We start from the raw sequence: 19,495 nt of genomic DNA on the forward strand, positions 1-19,495 counted from the left end.
TAAGGTAAAGAAAGGAATTGCACCTGAATCTCTCCAGTACTAAACTGGTGCCTAAATCACTGGACCAATGTTTCTTTCAAATGTAAAGAATATTTTAATTAAAATATTTGAATTGTTTTTCTTGACAGTAACATTTATTTTTATGTTTTATTTAGCTATTTGTATCATTACATTTTTCTGCAGTATTTCCTGGGCAACTGTTGACTATCAGGTATCATTATGAAAATCTCCGCCTGATAAAAATCAACTTGGAGTCATTCCCAAGTTAATATATTTCTTCTATAAACTGTTCACACTGACCTCATGGATACTTAGTGTTGCACTGACCACAGTGCTCAATTTCAAAAGTTCTTTAATTCTGTTAACTTTTCTTTGGATCTTGAGCTTCTGCTGGATTTTGAAACAACATACACTGTTTTGCAAATCTAAGAGGATGGAATATTTATACAGAATCACTGTTGGAATCATTCTAACTTTTACCTATTTTAACATTAAGGGGAAAAAGACAAAGGTTGATATTTCTGTTTATTATACTGTTCGTGTGCTTTTAACTTCAGTTATATTGTACATATGTTTGGTTTGGAAGCCTTTGGTTATCAATCAAATACATTCTAAAGCTGTGAGCATCATAATTGTCTTCACTCTAGTGTTAGGTATTATTTTTCTTGTTGTTTATTATAGGATTTTTCACTCCACTGTTTATGGCAAACAAGATAGAGCTTCAGGTGAAGCTGATGGAATGTCAGGAGAAAAAGCTGTAGTCAGTAGAATTACCAATTTCATAATGCAATGAACAGCATGGAATTATGTGACTTCTTAAAATGTTTGCAAATCAAAGCAATATGGACTGGACTGTCCATTATTCACTTATTCTGTCATTATTCTCATATTTTTAGTAAACATTTCCAGTAAATAATTTCTGATGAGAATGCTAACAGTCATCAGTTATGAATTATTATTGATTCTCTTGTGTGACTATACTAAGCAAAGCTTCTGTACAATGAACACTTGTTAGTCAAAATGAACAGTCTAACTTACCTCCAACCAAACATCCTATTTTATTTTCTTATAATTCATTGGAAAAGTAGGAAAAATAAAACAGCAGCAAGTTACTGTTCCTATTAAGAACAAATTCTATTTATTTCTTAGATTCAATTTTAGTCAAGGCTCACATTACTTTTCACCAGAGAGAAGGACTGAGCTTTCTCTGAAATGGCCAACGGTTGTCATGTATCATCTTTGCCTACAGAGGGCAGGATTCCTGCCCACCTGGCCATGTGCAAGAAGTATGTATGTTCACTGGGTGAGGGAGGTTGCAAATCCTGAAACCCTTTCCTGGATTATTCTCTCTGGTAGAACGACCGTACTTGATGACCTCAGAGGAATCTTGCCAGAAGGAACAACTGAATAGCTGCGCTCTATTGTTGTATCTTCCAACTACTCTAATAACAATGCCACCTTGTCTCCTTTGTCACTGCTTTGTCATCCCCCTCCTATACCTTCATGGTGGATTTTGGTATACCAGTGTTCTGAATGGCTTATGAATGGAGAATGGAGGCTCATATAGGGGAATGAATGCCTGGCTTGAAGTTTTTGTCTTCAACTGATTTTAGGTCTGACCCTTAACAGCTGGTCTCTGCACAGGGAAGTCTAGAGTCCTGGTATACAGGAATATGACCTTTGTCACTAGACAAAAGAAAAGTCACCCTGACATACTGTTGCTGTTGGGCTATCTGCTTACAGAAAACAAAGTGAAATTGGGAAATTTCTCAGTTCAGGTTTTGAAGTGTGAAATAAAAAAAATACTATACAAGGAACAGAATTTAATAGCTGAGTTTTTTCTTGAATAAAATTGAGGGCAGGGGATTGCTCAGAGTTTTAAATCTGGATTGGAAAGACTGAGCATCCTGTTTAGGTCTCCATCTAGTTAGTCCTTGCTTCCTTGGCTTTCTCCTTTCTGGTCCTTCATTCATGAAGATTCACAAATACAGTTAGGGTCTAAACAGATGTTGCCAAATGAAACAGATGAGCTCTGCCAGGATTTGTTTTAACACAGCTGCTCTACTTCACTTGGCAAATCAGATGTCATCTGTCATCCCACAGGGTCAGACGCCTGTTGCTCCCGCTCCTGCAGGACACTTGCGGAGCATCTCTGCAAATGGGAAAACCCCACTTGCAGAGGTGTACCCAGGATTTCTGACATGGGGCATGCATCTGCAAATGAAGAAACCTGGGCAGGCATATCAGGGGCCCAATCACTGTGCCCCAGAAATTCACTTGCTGGAAATTTCTCCTGTTTTCCTCCTACAGAGGATATTTTTTAAAGGAACTGTTGGTTTTTTGAAAGGGGTGCATTATCAATGTTCTTGTTTCCTTGTTTCTGTGTCTCCTCCTCTATCTTTGTTCTGATGTAGCAAACAACAAACAAACCCAAACAAAACAAAACCCAAAATTTTACCCAACTGTAAAGTTCAAATAGATATTACATATTCCCCTTTCTTGTTGGACAGCTCTTAAAATTCATCTGTCAGTCAGTTCCTGATTCATACCTGACCGTGTCATTTTAATCTAACTGCAAACTGAAAACAAATGGGTTTTTTTTGTTAAATACAGCCATGACATCTTGCAACAAGTATTTTAATAAGTTAAATAAAAAATAATAAACAATTTCTTCCTGTTTTGACTACTGTCAGACCTGAGCAACAGGAAGAGAATGCTGTGGAATTGTTTTTAATTATCCTACTATTATCCAGTGTGACATCTGATGGCATGGGTGAGCTCACCTGATGGACCACAGATAGCACTGATTTATGAAGCCATAATTGGGTTTCCAATAAACATTTGTCAAAATAATGTATTAATTCAAACCAAAGCCTTCTTTATTTATTCATATAAAAGAGCACTTAACTTTCAACAAAGAATTGCCTGCCATCCAAAGCACTCTATAAACAGAGAAAATTTATGAAGACAGTACCACAGGGTGATCACTGGAATACTAAAGTTCACTTTAACTCTGAGTTCAGGGCATGCACATAACTTAAGGCTAGCCAAAACGTTTTCAGACTTATATTTCTCTCAACCTAGTCACCCTTTATGTATTCTTTTGAAGCAAACTTGAAAATGATGGACTTTATACAGCATAATGCAGTTTGACTTAACTCTGGCAAATGCATGGAACCATGTGCTCATTCAGACTAACACCCCCTACCACCACCATTCTAACTATTTTTTCCATTTTGTAATTCTTGGCAATCTTGCAAGCGTTTATACAGAAGCATGCTTGCCCCAGGCTACCATTTGTTGAGAGGACTAAATGACTGAAGGCTTCATTTAAGGAACACTTCCATACAAGGACACCTGTCATACATAGGGAGCCACCGCAAGTTTTCATCCACCGTTAGGAAAACTTATCAATACTGCTCAGTCTATTTATATTTTACGGATTTGTATTAAATGCAGAGCAAAACAGGCAGACTAATCAGTGAAATTTTAAATGGAATTGCAGATGGTCCCTTGAGGATATGTCTTCACTAGAGGAAGGGTGTACAATGTATTTGCTAACTTGGTAAATAACATAAGGTAAAATCCTGATGAAGAATATGAAATTATAGTTTCCACATTTTTTGGTCTATCAAAGTGCAGACTAAAAATCCTAAGCCTAATCTGTTACCTCATGTTAAAACCACAAATTGGATCATCACTAGAGTTCTACCTTTTAGTTAGTTCCCACACATTAAATTAATATTGTAAAAAATATGAAGAGAAGCCATAGATGGGAAAAACTAATGAGAAAGAAAAGAAGGAGTTGCAATCAAACATTTCTGCTCTAAAAACTTCAATTTTATAGTTCTAGAAAAATCTAAATATAGTCCTATCACTTCTAGTATTGTTATTTATTTCCGTATTATCCACAGCCTACTCAGCAATTTACAGATGAGTAGAACAACACTATGTAAAACAAATTATACAGGAGAACAAACTGAGATGCAACAAACATTTAAGTGACAGAGCAATGATGTTTAGTGAGCATCAGGTTCATTTAAAATTTTAAAATTATTGTCTGCCTAGGACAGTAATATGTCCAGGACTTACAGACTTGGAAAAATATGTTGCGGTATTTGCTCGTCCAGGGTGTTAAGCAGCCACTAAGAACCAAGTGCTGAGTGTCTTCAACTCCTCTTCATGGACTGGGCCATTCATGATAGTTGTGATGGAGGTGAGGATGAAGACAAAGTGGACTGCATCAGTGTTGGATAAGTAGTTGTAGGACAATTCTTGGAGAAGGAGGTACAGAGATATAAAGAAGACTGAGATGAATGTGCCCGGGATAGCAGACACCTTCTGTATCTTCCTAGTCTACAGATACAGTCCACACAGTTTGTGAAGGACAAACTCACCCACTTCTAAAGAATTTGTTTTCTCAAGGTTATCACTAAGATGATCAGCTTCAACCATCTTCTCCAAGTCTCTTCTTAGATTTTTGTTTACACGATTATTCAGACCATACCTTAACTCTCTCTAGTGAACTACTCACCTCCCTTACATTCAAAGGGAGTAATAAGTCTCCTGCCTTACTCATTCTGAACAAAATTCATTTAATTGTCTCCTAGCTGCGTCAACATCTGTTAATGATGTGGGACATTTCCATAAAACATAGCTGACTTTTTCCAAAATTTTTATACATGAAAGTTGTGCCACCCTGAGTTTTGCCAGTTAATAACAAATGGCACTACCATGTTTACAGAATATACTCACCAGGTCTTTATGTTACCGTCATCCTCACTATACATGATTATGTTGGCTGAAGCCCAAGTGCATTATTGGTAAACACTGCAGCTTGCCCATGTCATCTCTTGATGAAGACAAAAGGCAACACAGGATATTTTTTGCAGTGCATTGAGGCATGTAGGAGTTCAGGCCAACAGTCCCACAAGTCCCATTTCTCCAAGCCATAATTTTTGGGATTGTTTTGAAATCCCATAGTTTCTTACATTTCTCTTTCTAACATTAATACAGATCCCTTGCAGGTCAGATTTCTCCTGTTTTATTGACAGGCTGTGTGATTTTTTTTCTATTTTTAGATTTTAAGTGACTACTGTTACAATGTAGACTGGTGATGCAGGGAAGATGACATAGGACTTCTTGGCTAGGGACAGACATTACCAGGGAGCCAGGTTTTCTGTTTCCCATGGAAAAACAGAGAAAATCACGGATTCCCTGTTTTTATTGGAGAAAACGCAGATTTCCCTTTTCAACAGAGGAATCCACAGATTCTCCGCTTTTGCAACAAGCTCCTGCAGGCTGGCACAGCTCCAGCCTGCAAGAGCCAATAGCAGAAAGGGTGGGAAACCCCCAGCCCTGCCCCAAGGGAGAAGGAGAGGGGGAAGGGTGGGGCCTGAGCCTCTGAGTCAGTCAAGGCTGGGCTCAGGCTCAGACTCGTCCTTTGTCCCTAAAGCCTATAGGTAAGTGGGGCTGTGGGGCAGGGCTGGGGAAGATGGTTGGGGGTTGAGGGAGCGGGGGGTGCTGCCGGCCCCAGGCAGCACACCACAGCCAGGAGCACAGCCAGGTAGCAAGGGCAGGGGTGCCTCTGTAGGGGGCTTTGTGGGCAAGCAATATGGGGTGTGGTGTGGTGGTGCCCGCTACGCATGGGCCGCACACATGCTGCCCAGGCGACTGCAAAGGGGAGGGAGAGGGAGACTAGCATGTGGCCGGCTGCACAGCTGTGTGATCGGCTCTGCAGTGGCAGCAAGGGATGGTGACTGTGGGGGACTGGGGGGCTCACACACGGTGGCCACTGCTGCTTACCTGGAGGGCCATGCCAGTGGTGATGGCCGGTGTGTACAAAGCCTCCTGCTGCCATTGCAGAGCAGTGTTCAGAGCTGTGCAAGCCCCCTATTCCACGCCTCGTGAGGCGGCATGTATATAGCCTGCACACGGTGGTTGCCACTACACTGCCACTGCTACACCCTGTGCCCCTTGCCCACAAAGCCATGCAGGTGGCCGTGGGATGGTAGTACAGGGTGCAGTGGCCGAGTTGCGGTGGTGGCCTCTCTACGCGAACCCCATGTCAGGCCAACCAGCATGTGTGTGGCCCACAGAGTGGCACCCCTGCCTTCACCCTTTGGCCCTGCTCCTGGGAGTGGGCACAGGGGCATACTCCCCCTCTTCTTGAACTGCTTCCCCCCAGCACCTTCCCTTTCCCCTGCCATGCCCTGCCCCTTGCCCCCCCCCACACACTTACCTGCTGGGGTGGCTGTCAGTGTCTGCATGTCTGGGTCTGGGGGGCTGTTGCGAGTGGCATCAGGAGGGCTAATGAGACTGTGGGGGGGGGAGTGTGGGGCACCAGCAGCGCTGGGTGGGGGCTGTGTGGGGTCTTAAATTTTAATCATGGATTTTGGTTTTTAATCAGAGAATTTGCAATTTTTAATCAGAGAAAACCAGGATCCCTGGACATTGGTTTAAACCCGTAACAGAACAGATGTTCAGTGCACATAAACTGGGTTGAAAATGGCTGAAACTGGTCTGAGATGAACCTGGTTGAATGTAGTACCAGACTTAACTGATTTGGGTCAAACCGGTTTATGCAATGTCTGTCCCAGCCCCCTTGCTGCTTTAAATTAAACCAGACTCCCTCAGCATCCTGACCTGCTCTCTGGGCTGGGCGGGGGGCTCTCTGCTCCACAGCAGAGCTGGTCCCTCCCCTCTACTCCCTAGCTGGAGCTCCAGCAGAGACTGCAGGTATCTGCCTGGTTTCCCTCTGCTCCACTCCCTTCCCTCACCACTCCCTACTAAGGAGGGATTCCCCCCCCCACACGCACACACACAGACACCTCCCAGCATTAGCTAGCGTACCACATGCTGGCTATGGTCCATCCTGTGGGAGACAAGGCAGACAGGACAGTATCACTTAGGGGTTTTAGGAGCTAAAACACAGGTCAGCTGGTAATGTCCCCCCATTCCTTCTTTGGAACAAGTTTAAGAAGAGCTTCAACTACTGTGAGATCCTTTTATTTCTGATGGGGTGATAAATGCTCCCTGCTGTGTAACTAAATGTTATGTAAATCCCAGCTGGCTCCCTTGCTGACCAGTGTGGGGGGGGACCCCCCTTTCTAATCAAAGAGTCCTGCCATGGCCTGGGCACACTCCCCCTCAGCTCACCAGAAGGGAACGGAGGGCTGCTGAAATGCCCCCTATCTTCTAGCTTGAGCCACACTGCAGGCACGTGCTCACATTTTTTCAGTCTACAGGGGAGTTACAAACTGACTCAGCCCAGGCAGGTTACAGTAACCAGTGAAGATTAGAACAATTCAGGCTTTTTGAATATCTGTCCCTAGCCCTTGAGGAGTGCATTATCCAGAGAGTGCATAAAAACTTCAAGCTGTTACGCTGACCAATTGAATACCATGAAGTGGCATTTCTGGGCCAAACAAACAAGCCCTGAGTAGTGGGTTCTTAGCTTCTCAGGATATCTGAGAGGCAAAGAAGGAAACTTTGCCTCCAGGGAAATGCTGAATCTGACAGCCATGTTCAGCTAAGAGAAGAAATGTGCATCTTGCATGTTTTGCATCTTGAAATGTGCATATGTGGCTTGAATAATCATTAATAATTATTAGAAAATTTTAGAAACTGTCATATACATTTTTGTAGTCAAAGGGTGGTTTGGTCTTTGATATATAAGTTGTTTCACAATAAATGCATTTTTAATTTTAAACTTTTGTGGTAGAATTAAATTAAACATGAAAATGGAATCATTCAATGTCAGCAAGAACAAGAAATAGTTTTTGTGGTGAAATCATTTAAAGCAGGGGTGGGCAATTATTTTGGGCTGAGGGCCACTTACCCAGTTTTGGCAGGCTGTTGAGGGACGCATGAGTAGCCCTGCCCCTTGACAGGTGTCCCGCCCTTGGTCACCATCTTGGGACAAATGTCCCAGGGCCAGCACCGGTGGGGCCCAGAGTGGGGCACAATCTGGCAAGGGTCTGTGGAGCCAGGCTGGCTTGTATCAGCAGGGAGTGGGGAGCTGGCCCAGCTCCATAGAGCCCCTGCCAGCTGGGACCCCACAGTCTTGCCACCCTGCTCTGGGCCCCACTGGCACTGGCACTGGGACACTGGTACGGGCCCTGAGCTCCTGCCGGCTCCCTGCCTACTGACTTCCAGTGCCCTCCAGCCTCGTGGTACAGGCAGGGAGCAGCACTCAGCCCCGATCCCTTGCTCATCATCAGGGAAGTGGCTGTGAGTGCCTGCAGCGCGGGGCGGCGGCCATGGGGCGGGCGAGGGGCCACTTTTCTCCGTGCAGGGAAAGAACCCAGGGAAAAGCTGAGGGTGGGGGGGGAAGTGGCCCCTCCCCCGCCTGGTACCCTATGCTGCAGGTGCTTGCAGCCTGTGTGGGGCTGTCCGGAGTGGGCACAGGCAGCCCCACATGGGCTGCAAGCAGCTGCAGCGTGGGGCATTGGGCGTGGGCAGGGAGGGACCACTTCCCCCTCTGCGCTCCTTCCCTGCCTGCTGTCCCCCCCCCACTTACCTGAGCTTCCTGCTCTGGGGCAGCCATGTGCTCCCAGCCCAGAAACTGCGGCTGGGGCTTCCGGTTGGGGGGCAGGGCCTTGTGGGCCCTGCTGTTGTGGGAGCCCACCAGGCTTCCCCTGGGTCCTACTGCCCTTGGTTCCTGTCATTTTTGGCAGGAACCAAGGGCAGAGAAATATTAATTTTCTACAGTATTTTAGGGGCCCTGCAGACCAGATAGAATGGTCTTGCGGGCCGGGTGTGGCCTGCAGGCCATATTTTGCCCACCCCTGATTTAAAGCCATATTGAAAACATTTTACCAGCATGCACAGACATTTCATATGGTTGAAAATATTACTCTCTAAAGGTACTTGTAGATGGTGATATCAAAGGCTTGCAAATGTATAGTTATAGTTCTCCTTTTCCAAAGGCATTGAGCGGAACATAGAAGATGGTGCCCATGGATGCCTGTGTACACCATGGGTTTTAATCGTCATTAAATTAAATAGGTGTATAAAATTTAAACTTGTTTATTTTGGAGTGTCGCATCTGTGTTTACATGCACTAGGTTTCAAACAAATTAAGCCGGGTCACTGGCTGGCGCTGCAGAAGAGCCCCCCCCCCAATCCATGCCCTGTCATGCAGCTGTGGAAGCAGGGAGCCAGCAAACAAGAAAAAAAGGAAAAAGCCACACAAGAGAAAAAAAGTGGAAGCGATTCAAACAGGAAAGGAATTTGAAGGGATGAACTACAAAAAAGTCGCAGCACCATCTGGTGGACAAAGAGGCTCATTACACATCTTTGAGTGCCTTTTGTGGTTGCATGCAACAAATCCATGGATACAATGCTTTAATTCCTGGTGAGCCAAACTAAATTATGTCTGCAGAGTTTTAGTTTAATGCACAAGAAAGACTTTTAAAGCATCAGGAAATCCTGCCCGTGAAAACAGACATGCAAATGCAGCACATGAAAGGGCAAAAATTGTGGCGTGTACATGAACCCAATGCTTAGACCTTGCACTGTGGAGAGTATATGAATAGAAGATCAGTGAAGTAAAAATTGACAAACTTCTTACAGGTTGTGACAGTTATAGCTCACGTACTACTTCTGAAGATAGGAAAGACCCAGAGAAGGCAGATGGTGTGATGAGTGCCTTGGAGCAGGTCTGGCCTGTTTCCTATCCAGCTATTAAGAGAAATGATGCCAGACTGCCAGTGGAAATCATCACAGGTTGGAATGGTAAAATATATTATGTGGTGAAACAAAAAAGCTGCTATGCCTAGAATTCTCAGGGAAAGAATCATTGACTATTTGCCGGAATATGTTTATAGAATTTGTCCCCAAGGATTCAAGGGACAACTTTGTGCAAGTGAACTGGATACCTTGGAAGGAAACAGGGACTGCAATATACCATGAGCCAAAGGAAAAGCAAAATCCCTGAGCCAGGAATACTATCTCTACCAAACATGGTGAAAGAGTGATTCATTTGGGACGAAGCCACAGCCTTTAACATGTTTGCAAAGCTTTACTTTATAAACAAACAAGGAAAATGGGAAAAAAGAAAACCCTGTGCTCTTTAAACAGGCACTCAAAAGCTGGCAAAGGGATAAGCTCTCACAGAGTTTACTTTGATATGTTGTGGGAGGTAGGCACTGTTTGCAACAAAATGGTTTTTTGTTGCAGTTAAAATTCTGCCAAATGGCTCTAATATCAATCTTATTTTATTACTAGTTTGCACAATAAAACAGCAACTGTGAAAGCCTGCTCTGAAATGAAAGAGTCCAATCTTTATATAAGGAGCAGAGAAGTCCAGTTGTCAAAGCATCAGGAAAAAAAGTATCCATTAAAATTAATACAGTATTTAATTTACTCGAGCTCCTTTTCTCTCCCATGTCACACTTACCCAGATTCTTCCAAATCTGCCTCTGGCCCTTCTGTGTTTCATACAGCTCATGCCTCTGTGGTGGGAGATGAATCAACCTAGATGTTTCAGATTGTATCCTCTGGTTCACACAGGGTGTCCACAGTAAGGACCAGGGTGAAGTTGGGTCCCTACCACATATGTAATGCAGCTTCCTGTGGAAAAAGCAAGTTGCTGGGTCAGCTTCATATTGTTTTGTTCTGCACTCTTCTCTTACCATGGATCTGCCATGGATCCTTTTTCTCAGTGTTAATCCTTGTGACTACTTGAGTAGAGAAAGGACCTGTGGGATCACTTGCCTGGTGTCCCTTCTTAAATGCTTGTGCCTGTGATTATTTCACAACTGCATTGCTATTGTTCCTTACCACACAGGCCAAGGACATTCAGGATTTCTTCTCTGCACAAGCCAGGGGTTTAGGTGGTAGTCTCTCTGGGCATGTTTACATGTGCGTTAATGTGCTTTTCCTAATGTGCATTAAAATTTAGTACTTCCAATATGAGGTACTAAATAAATGCGCATTAGGCTGCTCTAATGCGCATTTATTGGCCCCCGCTCCCAAACAAAACCCAACCCCCCCCAAAACAATGATGTATGCAGTGAAAAAGGAATCTCTTTTTATACTTCAAAGGCCAGCTCATGCACAGGTCTGGAGCCTTAGTTAGATGGCTAACATGAGGGGGACACATTTTAAATGGTTGATCTAAACCACACTAGGGTGACTGTGAGGTGCATAAGATTCAGAAGAAAAGAACCCACCCGAGGTTAATCCATCGCAGCTCATATACTGCAGCTCTGATTACCTGGACTTCAATTCAGACTGTCCTTGGAGCTTACAAGCAGAACAGCACAGTTACATAACATGAAACACAATGGTCAGGTCAGGGAATATAACCTGGAAAAAAAATCCCTTAAAAACAACTTCTTAAATGACACATTTAACAGACTTTGTGTAGGCTAATGAACCAGACCTTTTATGATCTGGTACCACAGTCAATATGTATTACAAGCCAAACTCTTCTTTCAAATTTTACAGCAATCTCTATTTTTTTTCTGTTGGGCAAATTGCATCTAGTAAGAGTTTTGTATATTAGAGATATAGAAAGCATAACAATATCAAATAATAATGATTGTTAGGATTTGATATTCATTCTTTTACAAACAGTGATTAATGAATGGTTTAAAGTATATCTTTTGTTATCAGTGGACCTGGCCAACAAATCTGGTTTTTAGAAAATAATTTATAGTTCTTTGTGAGGAATTTTTGTAGTCTGTTTTCTCTAATCTAAGAAGAAATATTTAAGTTGGTATATTGTGGATATGAAGGACAGCTGGCTTGTGGTGCAATTCATTCAAAACCATACACCAACAAATTGACTCTGCCAATGACATTATGCATGAAATAATTTAATAGATTCATAGATGCTAGGGTCAGAAGGGACCTCAACAGATCATTGAGTTCAATCCCCTGCCTAGGTAGGAAAGAGTGCTGGGTTCAGATGACCCCAGCCAGATGCCTATCCAGCCTTCTCTTAAAGACCCCCAAGGTAGGGGAGAGTACCAGCTCCCTTGGAAGTTCAGTCCAAATTTTGGCCACCCTTACCATGAAGAAGTTTTTGCTGATATCTAGCCTAAGATCATCATGGAGCACATCTGTGATGGGCCGGCCTCAGAGTTGATGCTCAAGGGCAACCAGCACGGTTTCATTAGGGGCAGGTCATGTCAGACCAACCTGATTGCCTTTTATGATCAGGTCACAAAAGCTTTGGATGCAGGTGTCGCCGTAGACGTAGTCTTTCTGGACTTCAGCAAGGCCTTTGACACCGTCTCCCACCCCATCCTCATTAAGAAATTGGGCGACTGTGGCATTGATGCCTACACAGTCAGATGGATTGCAGACTGGCTGAAGGGTCGTACTCAGAGGGTGGTGGTGGATGGGTCATATTCAACCTGGGGAGAAGCGGGCAGCGGAGTCCCCCAGGGCTCGGTCCTTGGGCCTGTGCTGTTCAATCTCTTTATCAGCGATTTGGACGACAGGGTGAAAAGCACCCTGTTTAACTTCGCTGATGATACCAAAATTTGGGGTGAGGTGGGCACGCTAGTAGGGAGGGAAAGACTGCAGCAAGACTTGGATAGGTTACAGGGGTGGGCTAACAAAAACAGGATGCGTTTCAATACTGACAAGTGCAGGGTGCTGCACTTAGGCAGTAGAAACCAGCAGCACACTTATAAGATGGGAAACTCCCTTCTTGAGAGCACAGAGGCAGAAAGGGATCTTGGATCTCAAGCAGGGCCAAGGAGGTGATCCTCCCCTTCTATGCAACGCTGGTCAGGCCACAGCTGGAGTACTGTGTCCAGTTCTGTGCGCCCCACTTCAGGAGGGATGTGGACAACATTGAGAGGGGCCACCCGCATGATCCAGGGACAACAGGGCAGACCCTACAATGAGAGACTGAGAGACCTAAACCTGTTCAGCCTTCACAAGAGAAGGCTGAGGGGGGACCTGGTGACGGTCTATAAACTCACTAGGGGGGACTAGAAGGGTTTGGGAGAGACCTTGTTTCCCCTACTGCCCCCTGGCATAACAAGGAATAATGGCCAAAAGTTGTTGGAGAGTAGGTTTAGATTAGACATCCGCAAGAATTACTTCACTGTCAGGGTGGCTAGGATCTGGAACCAACTTCCAAAGGAAGTGGTGCTGGCTCCTACCCTGGGGGTCTTTAAGAAAAGGCTTGATGCCTACCTAGCTGGGATCATTTGAGCCCAGTTTGTTTTTTTTTCTCCTGCCCAGGCAGGGGGTCGGACTTGAAGATCTATAAGGTCCCTTCCAACCCTACTTCTATGATTCTATGAAATCTGCTCTCTGTCAGTTTGTGACCATTGTTCCTTGTTACTCCAAGAGGCACCCTGGTGAACAGAGCATCTCTGATCACTTTCTGCGTCCCAGTAATGAATTTGTAGGCAACCACAAGATCACTTCTTAGCTTCTCTTGTGGAGGTTAAAGAGGTCCCGGTCCCTCAGTCTGTCCTCATAGGGCTTGTCCTGTAAGCCCCTAACCATACGAGTGGCCCTTCTCTGGAGCCTCTCGAGTCAATCAACATCCTTCTTGAAGTACAGCACCCAAAACTGGATGCAGTACTCCAACTGCGGTCTGACCAATGCTGCATAGAGGGGAAGTATTACTTCCTTGGTTCTATTATGCATCTGCTGATGCATGATAAAATACGTTTAGTTTTGCTGATGATATTGTCACATTGACAACTCATGTTCATCTTAGAGTCCACTATGACTCTGAGATCCCTTTCCGCTTCTGTGCTGCTGTGAGGGTCGCTTCCCAACCAGTAGGTGTGCTGGATATTTTTGCATGTTAGGGGAAGCACTCTGCACTTGTCCTTGTTGTATTGCATCCTACTGTGTACTGGCCACTTTTCTAACCTGTCCAGGTTTGACTGCAATCATTCCCTACCCTCCAAAGTGTGCACTTCACTCCACAATTTAGTATCATCTGCAAACTTGGGCTGGGCCTACACTTCACACCCACATCCAAGTTGCTGATGAAAATATTGAAGGGTACAGGTCCAAGGACTGAACCCTATGGGACCCCACTATCTACATGCTTCCAGGTTGATACAGACCTGTATACTACCATTATAATTTAACTGAATATATCTTACTAACAAGTTTCAGAGTAATACAGCATATGTATAGAAGTTACATTTTCAGAAGGAGCCCCCTGAAAACACTCTGTAGTCATAATAAAGCAAATGTTTATGGCTGCAGAGTGCTTTTAAAATGGCCAATTGCATGAAAATTTAACCCTCGTCTGATGTAGTATCTGGGGTGCTCTAGGGCACAGCATCTTAGAGAACTTGCATACAGGTTCCCTGCAAGGATTAATTTGGGGTGATTCTGCCCAGTGGTGGATTAAGATTTACTGGGGCCCTGGGCAAATAGAAAATTGGAGGCCCTCCACACCCTCTTGTAAACATTAATGTATGGACTCTAGCAGGAGAAGGGGTCCCTTTCCCTCCTGGTGCTGCCATTGCCAAGGGCAGGGCAGGTGTCTGTGCCCCACAGGGAGGCTGAATGGACCCAGCTGGGCTGGAGGTAGGGTGGCACATGCCTGGCTGTCTTCCTGCCTCCTTGCCGCTCCCCACTGCCACAGCCAGAGGAGAGCCGAGTGGGGACAAAGTGAATGTGGGCTGCTCGCTGTGGGCTTGGAGCCATCAACTCTGTTGCCTTTCCCTCGGGAGACCCATGCTGGCCATAAGCCCTTTGCCCACCAGCAGTAGTAGAGGGGGTGAGTTGTGCCTCCTGCTGCCAGGCAGACAGGGGGCACATGGCCAGCACAGAGCTCCTGAGGCAAAAGCAGAAAAGTGGAGAACCCTGATCCTACAAGAAGGAGCCTGCATTTTCCCTGTGCACAAATATGGGGGGTACATAGCCCCTCCATGCCTCCCCTGGGAGGTGTGCCCAGTGATGGGGAGCCACCCATCCTCCCTCCCCTTCCCATACTCATACAAGCCGCCCATGGCTCCATCCTGCCCCCCACCCCAACCCCGGTCCCATGTACTGCACTGGCTGGACAGCAGGCCCAGCCTGACTCCCTCATTCACTGTGGGGGCCTTGATCTGCCCCCACATACTCTTTCCTCACTTACCTGCAGGGGGCTGCTCTCCACACTGCCCAGCTGTTCTCCATGCAAGCAGCATCCCCTGCATCTCCCTCTTGGCAGCCTCAGGATGGACCCCTTGCCAGCTAGAATGCTGTCTGCCTGTAGGGGAAACCCGCCATTTCCTAAGGGAACCCAGGCATCTGGGGGGGCCCTGACTGGCAGAGACCCCATGGTCCTGTGTGTTAATCCACTATGATCCTGCCCACAGCCCATCTGGCTTTTTGGGGCTGGGCTGGTGCTCATACCAGTGAGCACTGGCCTAGCCCTGCCTCCAGGGTTGTCATAGAAAGGAGACAGAAAACCTCTGTCTCCTCTCTGCACAGGTAGGGAGGACCCACTGCTGGGTGTGCCCCACCCTTCCTCACCAGCTACCTCTCCTAAGCTTTGGGGAGAGACAGACCAGGCCCTTCCTTCCCCCACCCCTTGTGTGAGAACAACAGCTGTGGCTGCTGTGCCTGGAGCTGGGGTGGGGCGGGGTGAGGTGGGGGGAAATGGAGCCCACCTGCTTGGAGACCAGCCCAGATACCCCTGCTGGGGTCTTGTGGGGAGCCAGGCTGGGCCCACAAGATGGGGGAGCTCCATTCCCCCCCCCGCCCCAGCTCCGGGGACCATGAGGCTATACCACTGTCAAAATGTCTGTGTGGGGAGTGGGGGGAAAGGAGCCCACCCACCAAACGTGCCCAGGCTAGCTCCCCCAAGACCCCAGTGTGTATGTGTGTGTGTGGGGGGGGAGTGGTGGCTGCATGGCAGGGGAGCTTTGGGCTGCTGCAGACGGTTGCCAGCTGGCAAGGGCAAGGGGCAGTTCAGGAGCCTCCTGAGAAGCTGCTGCAGCCGCTCCACCTGCTGGCCTGAGGCAGTGCAGGCCCGCCACCCAGCAGGTGAATGCCTGTTGGGCCATGAACAACTGGTGCCTCCTGAGACTGGGAGACAGGGACTGTCCACAGCCACCAGCGTCAGTGTCAGCAGTGGCGAGCAAGGACTGCCTGCAGCTGGCGGCGGTGGTGTTGGTGGCAGGGGGGGCGAGCAGGGCCAGATGCTGCTGGCCGTGTTGGCAGTGTGGGGGGGGGGGGGCGGTGGCAAGCAGTGACTGCTCGCAGAAGCCAGAGGTGGCTTCGGCGGTGAGCAATCTCAGGGGAGGCACTTGCCCCCATATCCCCCTTATGCATCACCTACATGTTAGATTCAATGGTGCTTGGACTTATGGCACTTCGTGTAAAGTGCCATAGTTAGAGTGCCTCCCTGACAGGCTGCCTAAACTTCTGTACCCTGCCACAGATTGCTTCTCCCTTCCCCCTAGCAGCATTAGGTTCAACATTTAACAAGCTCCATTTGCAAAACTGGACAACCCCTGTTGTGGTTTGTATATGCATTTAAAAAAAGTATGGAATGAGAAATTTTTTAAAATCTCATTTTAAGAAACGAAAGTGCATGGTTCTGTCATGAAGTGAAGTAATAGAATCACGGTAAAATATCAACCTTCTGCTTTCACCTTGCATTTATCAATAAAATGAGAAATCAGTCTGTGAAGCATACTGATTTATATGCTGTCTACAAAGAAAACAAGTGTACAATGTCAATGTTGTCATATATATTTATATCACACATACATATAGAAAGCTTAGAATTGTACATGATTTGGGGTTCTTGCTCCATCTGTTTTTTTTATTTTTAAAAAGCACTTATTTTGTTAGTAACAGATTCTATATTACTTTGCTAATGTGAGCTATATCAGCTAACCTAGAAAAGTTGATAGCTGTTCCTCAGATGAATGTTACATTGTGTTAGAACAGTCTTATTCAAAGAATTAAAAAACACTAGAATCTGAGAGAGTTTTGAGGTCAGAAGAATTACATTTACTGGTGATCAAATAATCTTTCAACTACATATTTAAATATAGAATCAGTCTAAATTAGTTCACTGACAGCTTTTTGCAGATACAGAATACAATTCTGAAGATAGAGAACACATAAGACATTAGTTTGATAGTGTAATATATCTTCAAGCTTTATGGTCTTTTTGATTTTAGATGGACAGGTTTATGTAGAAAAAGAGACAGCATGATGGTTGGCTCAAGCAAACTAGAAAATGCTTTAAAATATACAGGAGCAGGTGCGGCTGAAGAATGATCTCTACATAGGCATCCTCTGGGATGAGGAACAGCTGAAGTATTTGCTTTATCCTGAAAAAAAGGATTTATTACTGGGAACATGCTCCCTCAGTAGTTAAATAACACTCTTGGCTGGGACACTACATATGTGTTACAAAACACTGGACTTGGAGCACCTGGATGAATTACTTGAGTTTCTTTATTTTTCTTTTTTACATTCATTACTTCCTAAGACACTATCATTTTAATTCTTTTAATTTTTTTTTTTTTTGGAGAAATTAGGTTTCTGGAAATATGGAGCATGCTTTAATTAGTGCCCTTTATATTTGCACAATTTTAAAAAAATAGCTTCTTGCACTGCTGCCTACAAAGGTCCCTGTCTCCCAAAGCAATGAGTGTTGGTTGACATCAAGAACCTTTGAGAGCCAAGGATTTTTTTGAGTGATGTCTTTAATTGGTCCAACTGCATGGCTGGGATAATCCTCCCTACTTAGGCAAGCCCCCAACTCCGCAGTCCGCCCCCTCCACCCCACCTTTGTTCATAAGTCTGCTTTATGCCTCTTCAGTTATCAGCTCTTCTGTTGTTTTTACTGATAAAAGCCTTTTTTCAGGGCATTGGAAGAACACCTGCATCTGAGTTCCTGGCAGAGCAGTTCAGTGATGTCTTCATGCTAAATGCCAAGGGAGGAGGTTCAGCAAATCAGCTGATCACCAGCAAAGCTATATATGTACCACTGCTGCAGAGGGAAGGGCCGCCCCCCACCTCTCCTCCACCCCACAGCTCAGGGCCGGCCGGCAGCTCACTCCCTGGCTGTGGGAGAGGCAGGCAGGCTCTGCCGGGAAAAAGATAAAAGTGGGCCTGACTGCTTTTTTTTTTTCCTGGTGGAGCCTGCCCACAGCCGGGGCGGGGGGGGGGAGGGTGAGCTGACAGCAGGCTGTCACTGTTCCGTTACTGTGATAGAAGCCCCTACATTGAAATGGTGGGTTTTTAATTGTGTGGGTTTTTAATTGCGACCCACCATTTCAATTCAGAGGAACTAAACCCACCTCACATGTACAAGCACCTGACATGTCTACACTGGCTCCATGGTGCCTTGACACTCCTGCCAAAAGCTAAGTCCCACATACCTGCTTCTACTATATGCTCCAAACCTAGAAGTGAGACAGCAAGGATGCTTAGGAATACCTCCACTGATGCTCTCGAGATCACTCTCTGGCACTCTTGAATGCGGCAGTGGGGATGTCTTTGGAACAACCCTACTGCCTCATTTTTGGTTTGGAGTGTACAGGGTAGGAGTGGATGGGGGGGGGCAGCATCTGAGAGAACACCATTGAAGCACTTTCTGTCTTCCCAATAGATTCAAGCATGTTCGTGAACAAACTGGTAACAGAAACTATATCTCTTTAAGTTAGGGTAATCATGGGAGCAATATGACATTCATGCATCCTAGATAGCCACTACTAACATTGACTGAAAGTTACCAAAAGATCCCAGAAGGAAATTCATAGAGGGGTATAAATGTGAGTTATAGTTACAAGCATGGGCGACTGGTGCCACCTTAGTTGGGGGCGGGGCACATGCCCCCCCAGCGACCAGTCAGCTACCGGTGGGAGTGCCCCCCCGTGACCGATCACGCCGACTGGGAGGGCCGCAGGGTTGCAGGCCCATGGCACTCCTGCAAGTGGCTGCGGTGTTTCCAGGAGGAGCCGTGGTGCTGGCACTTGCAGGGTGGCCACTGGCACTCCCACCTGCTCCCCCTGCTTGCCACCTGAGCAGGGAGCATGGGTTGTTAGGAAGTGCACCAGCACTCTCGGGAGTGCACATGCATTCCCATGCACCTCCTACGCATTGCCACTGGTTATAAGGCAGTTGAGTCTGTTCTGAAACAGAACAGTTGGAGACGTTTCCTCTGGCATGAACGAGTGCCAGGGAGGGTAATGAGCTGGGGACAGATCATTCTAGATGTACCTGGTTCAGTGCTCTCCCTCTGAAGCATCCAGTTCTGTCCCTGTTGAAGACATTCATGCATCCTAGATAGCCACTACTAGTATTGCACTTACTTTTTGCACTTCAGAATCACATCTCAGAACCTCTGAGGCCTTGAAGCAAGGCAGTTTGCCCATCTCATTTTCTCCACCTGTAAGATGAATGAAATGACACCGAGCCTCCTGAAACAAAGAAAGATTAATAAACTAATGTTTGTACAGTGCTTTGAACATAAAATTGTGTTATGGAAATACTTCAAAAAGGTACTTTCCCTCCCCCCCAGCTACAACTAAGTTGAAACTTTTCA

At 45.9% G+C, this 19,495-nt stretch overlaps 1 protein-coding gene across 1 annotated transcript in view; it reads left to right on the plus strand.

Annotated features, from left to right (window-relative positions):
- The window catches only part of XKR9 (XK related 9), a 28,604-nt gene extending 23,161 nt beyond the window's left edge, over positions 1–5,443 (plus strand). The window contains 1 exon segment of the mRNA XM_090040149.1: positions 156–5,443. Coding sequence (XP_089896275.1) covers positions 156–793 — 638 coding nt within the window. The 3' untranslated portion in view covers positions 794–5,443.
- The last annotated feature ends 14,052 nt before the right edge of the window (positions 5,444–19,495 follow it).

Source organism: Crocodylus siamensis, chromosome 3 (assembly GCF_052110815.1).
Source record: "Crocodylus siamensis isolate JL-2025a chromosome 3, ASM5211081v1, whole genome shotgun sequence".
Lineage (NCBI taxonomy): Eukaryota > Metazoa > Chordata > Crocodylia > Crocodylidae > Crocodylus > Crocodylus siamensis.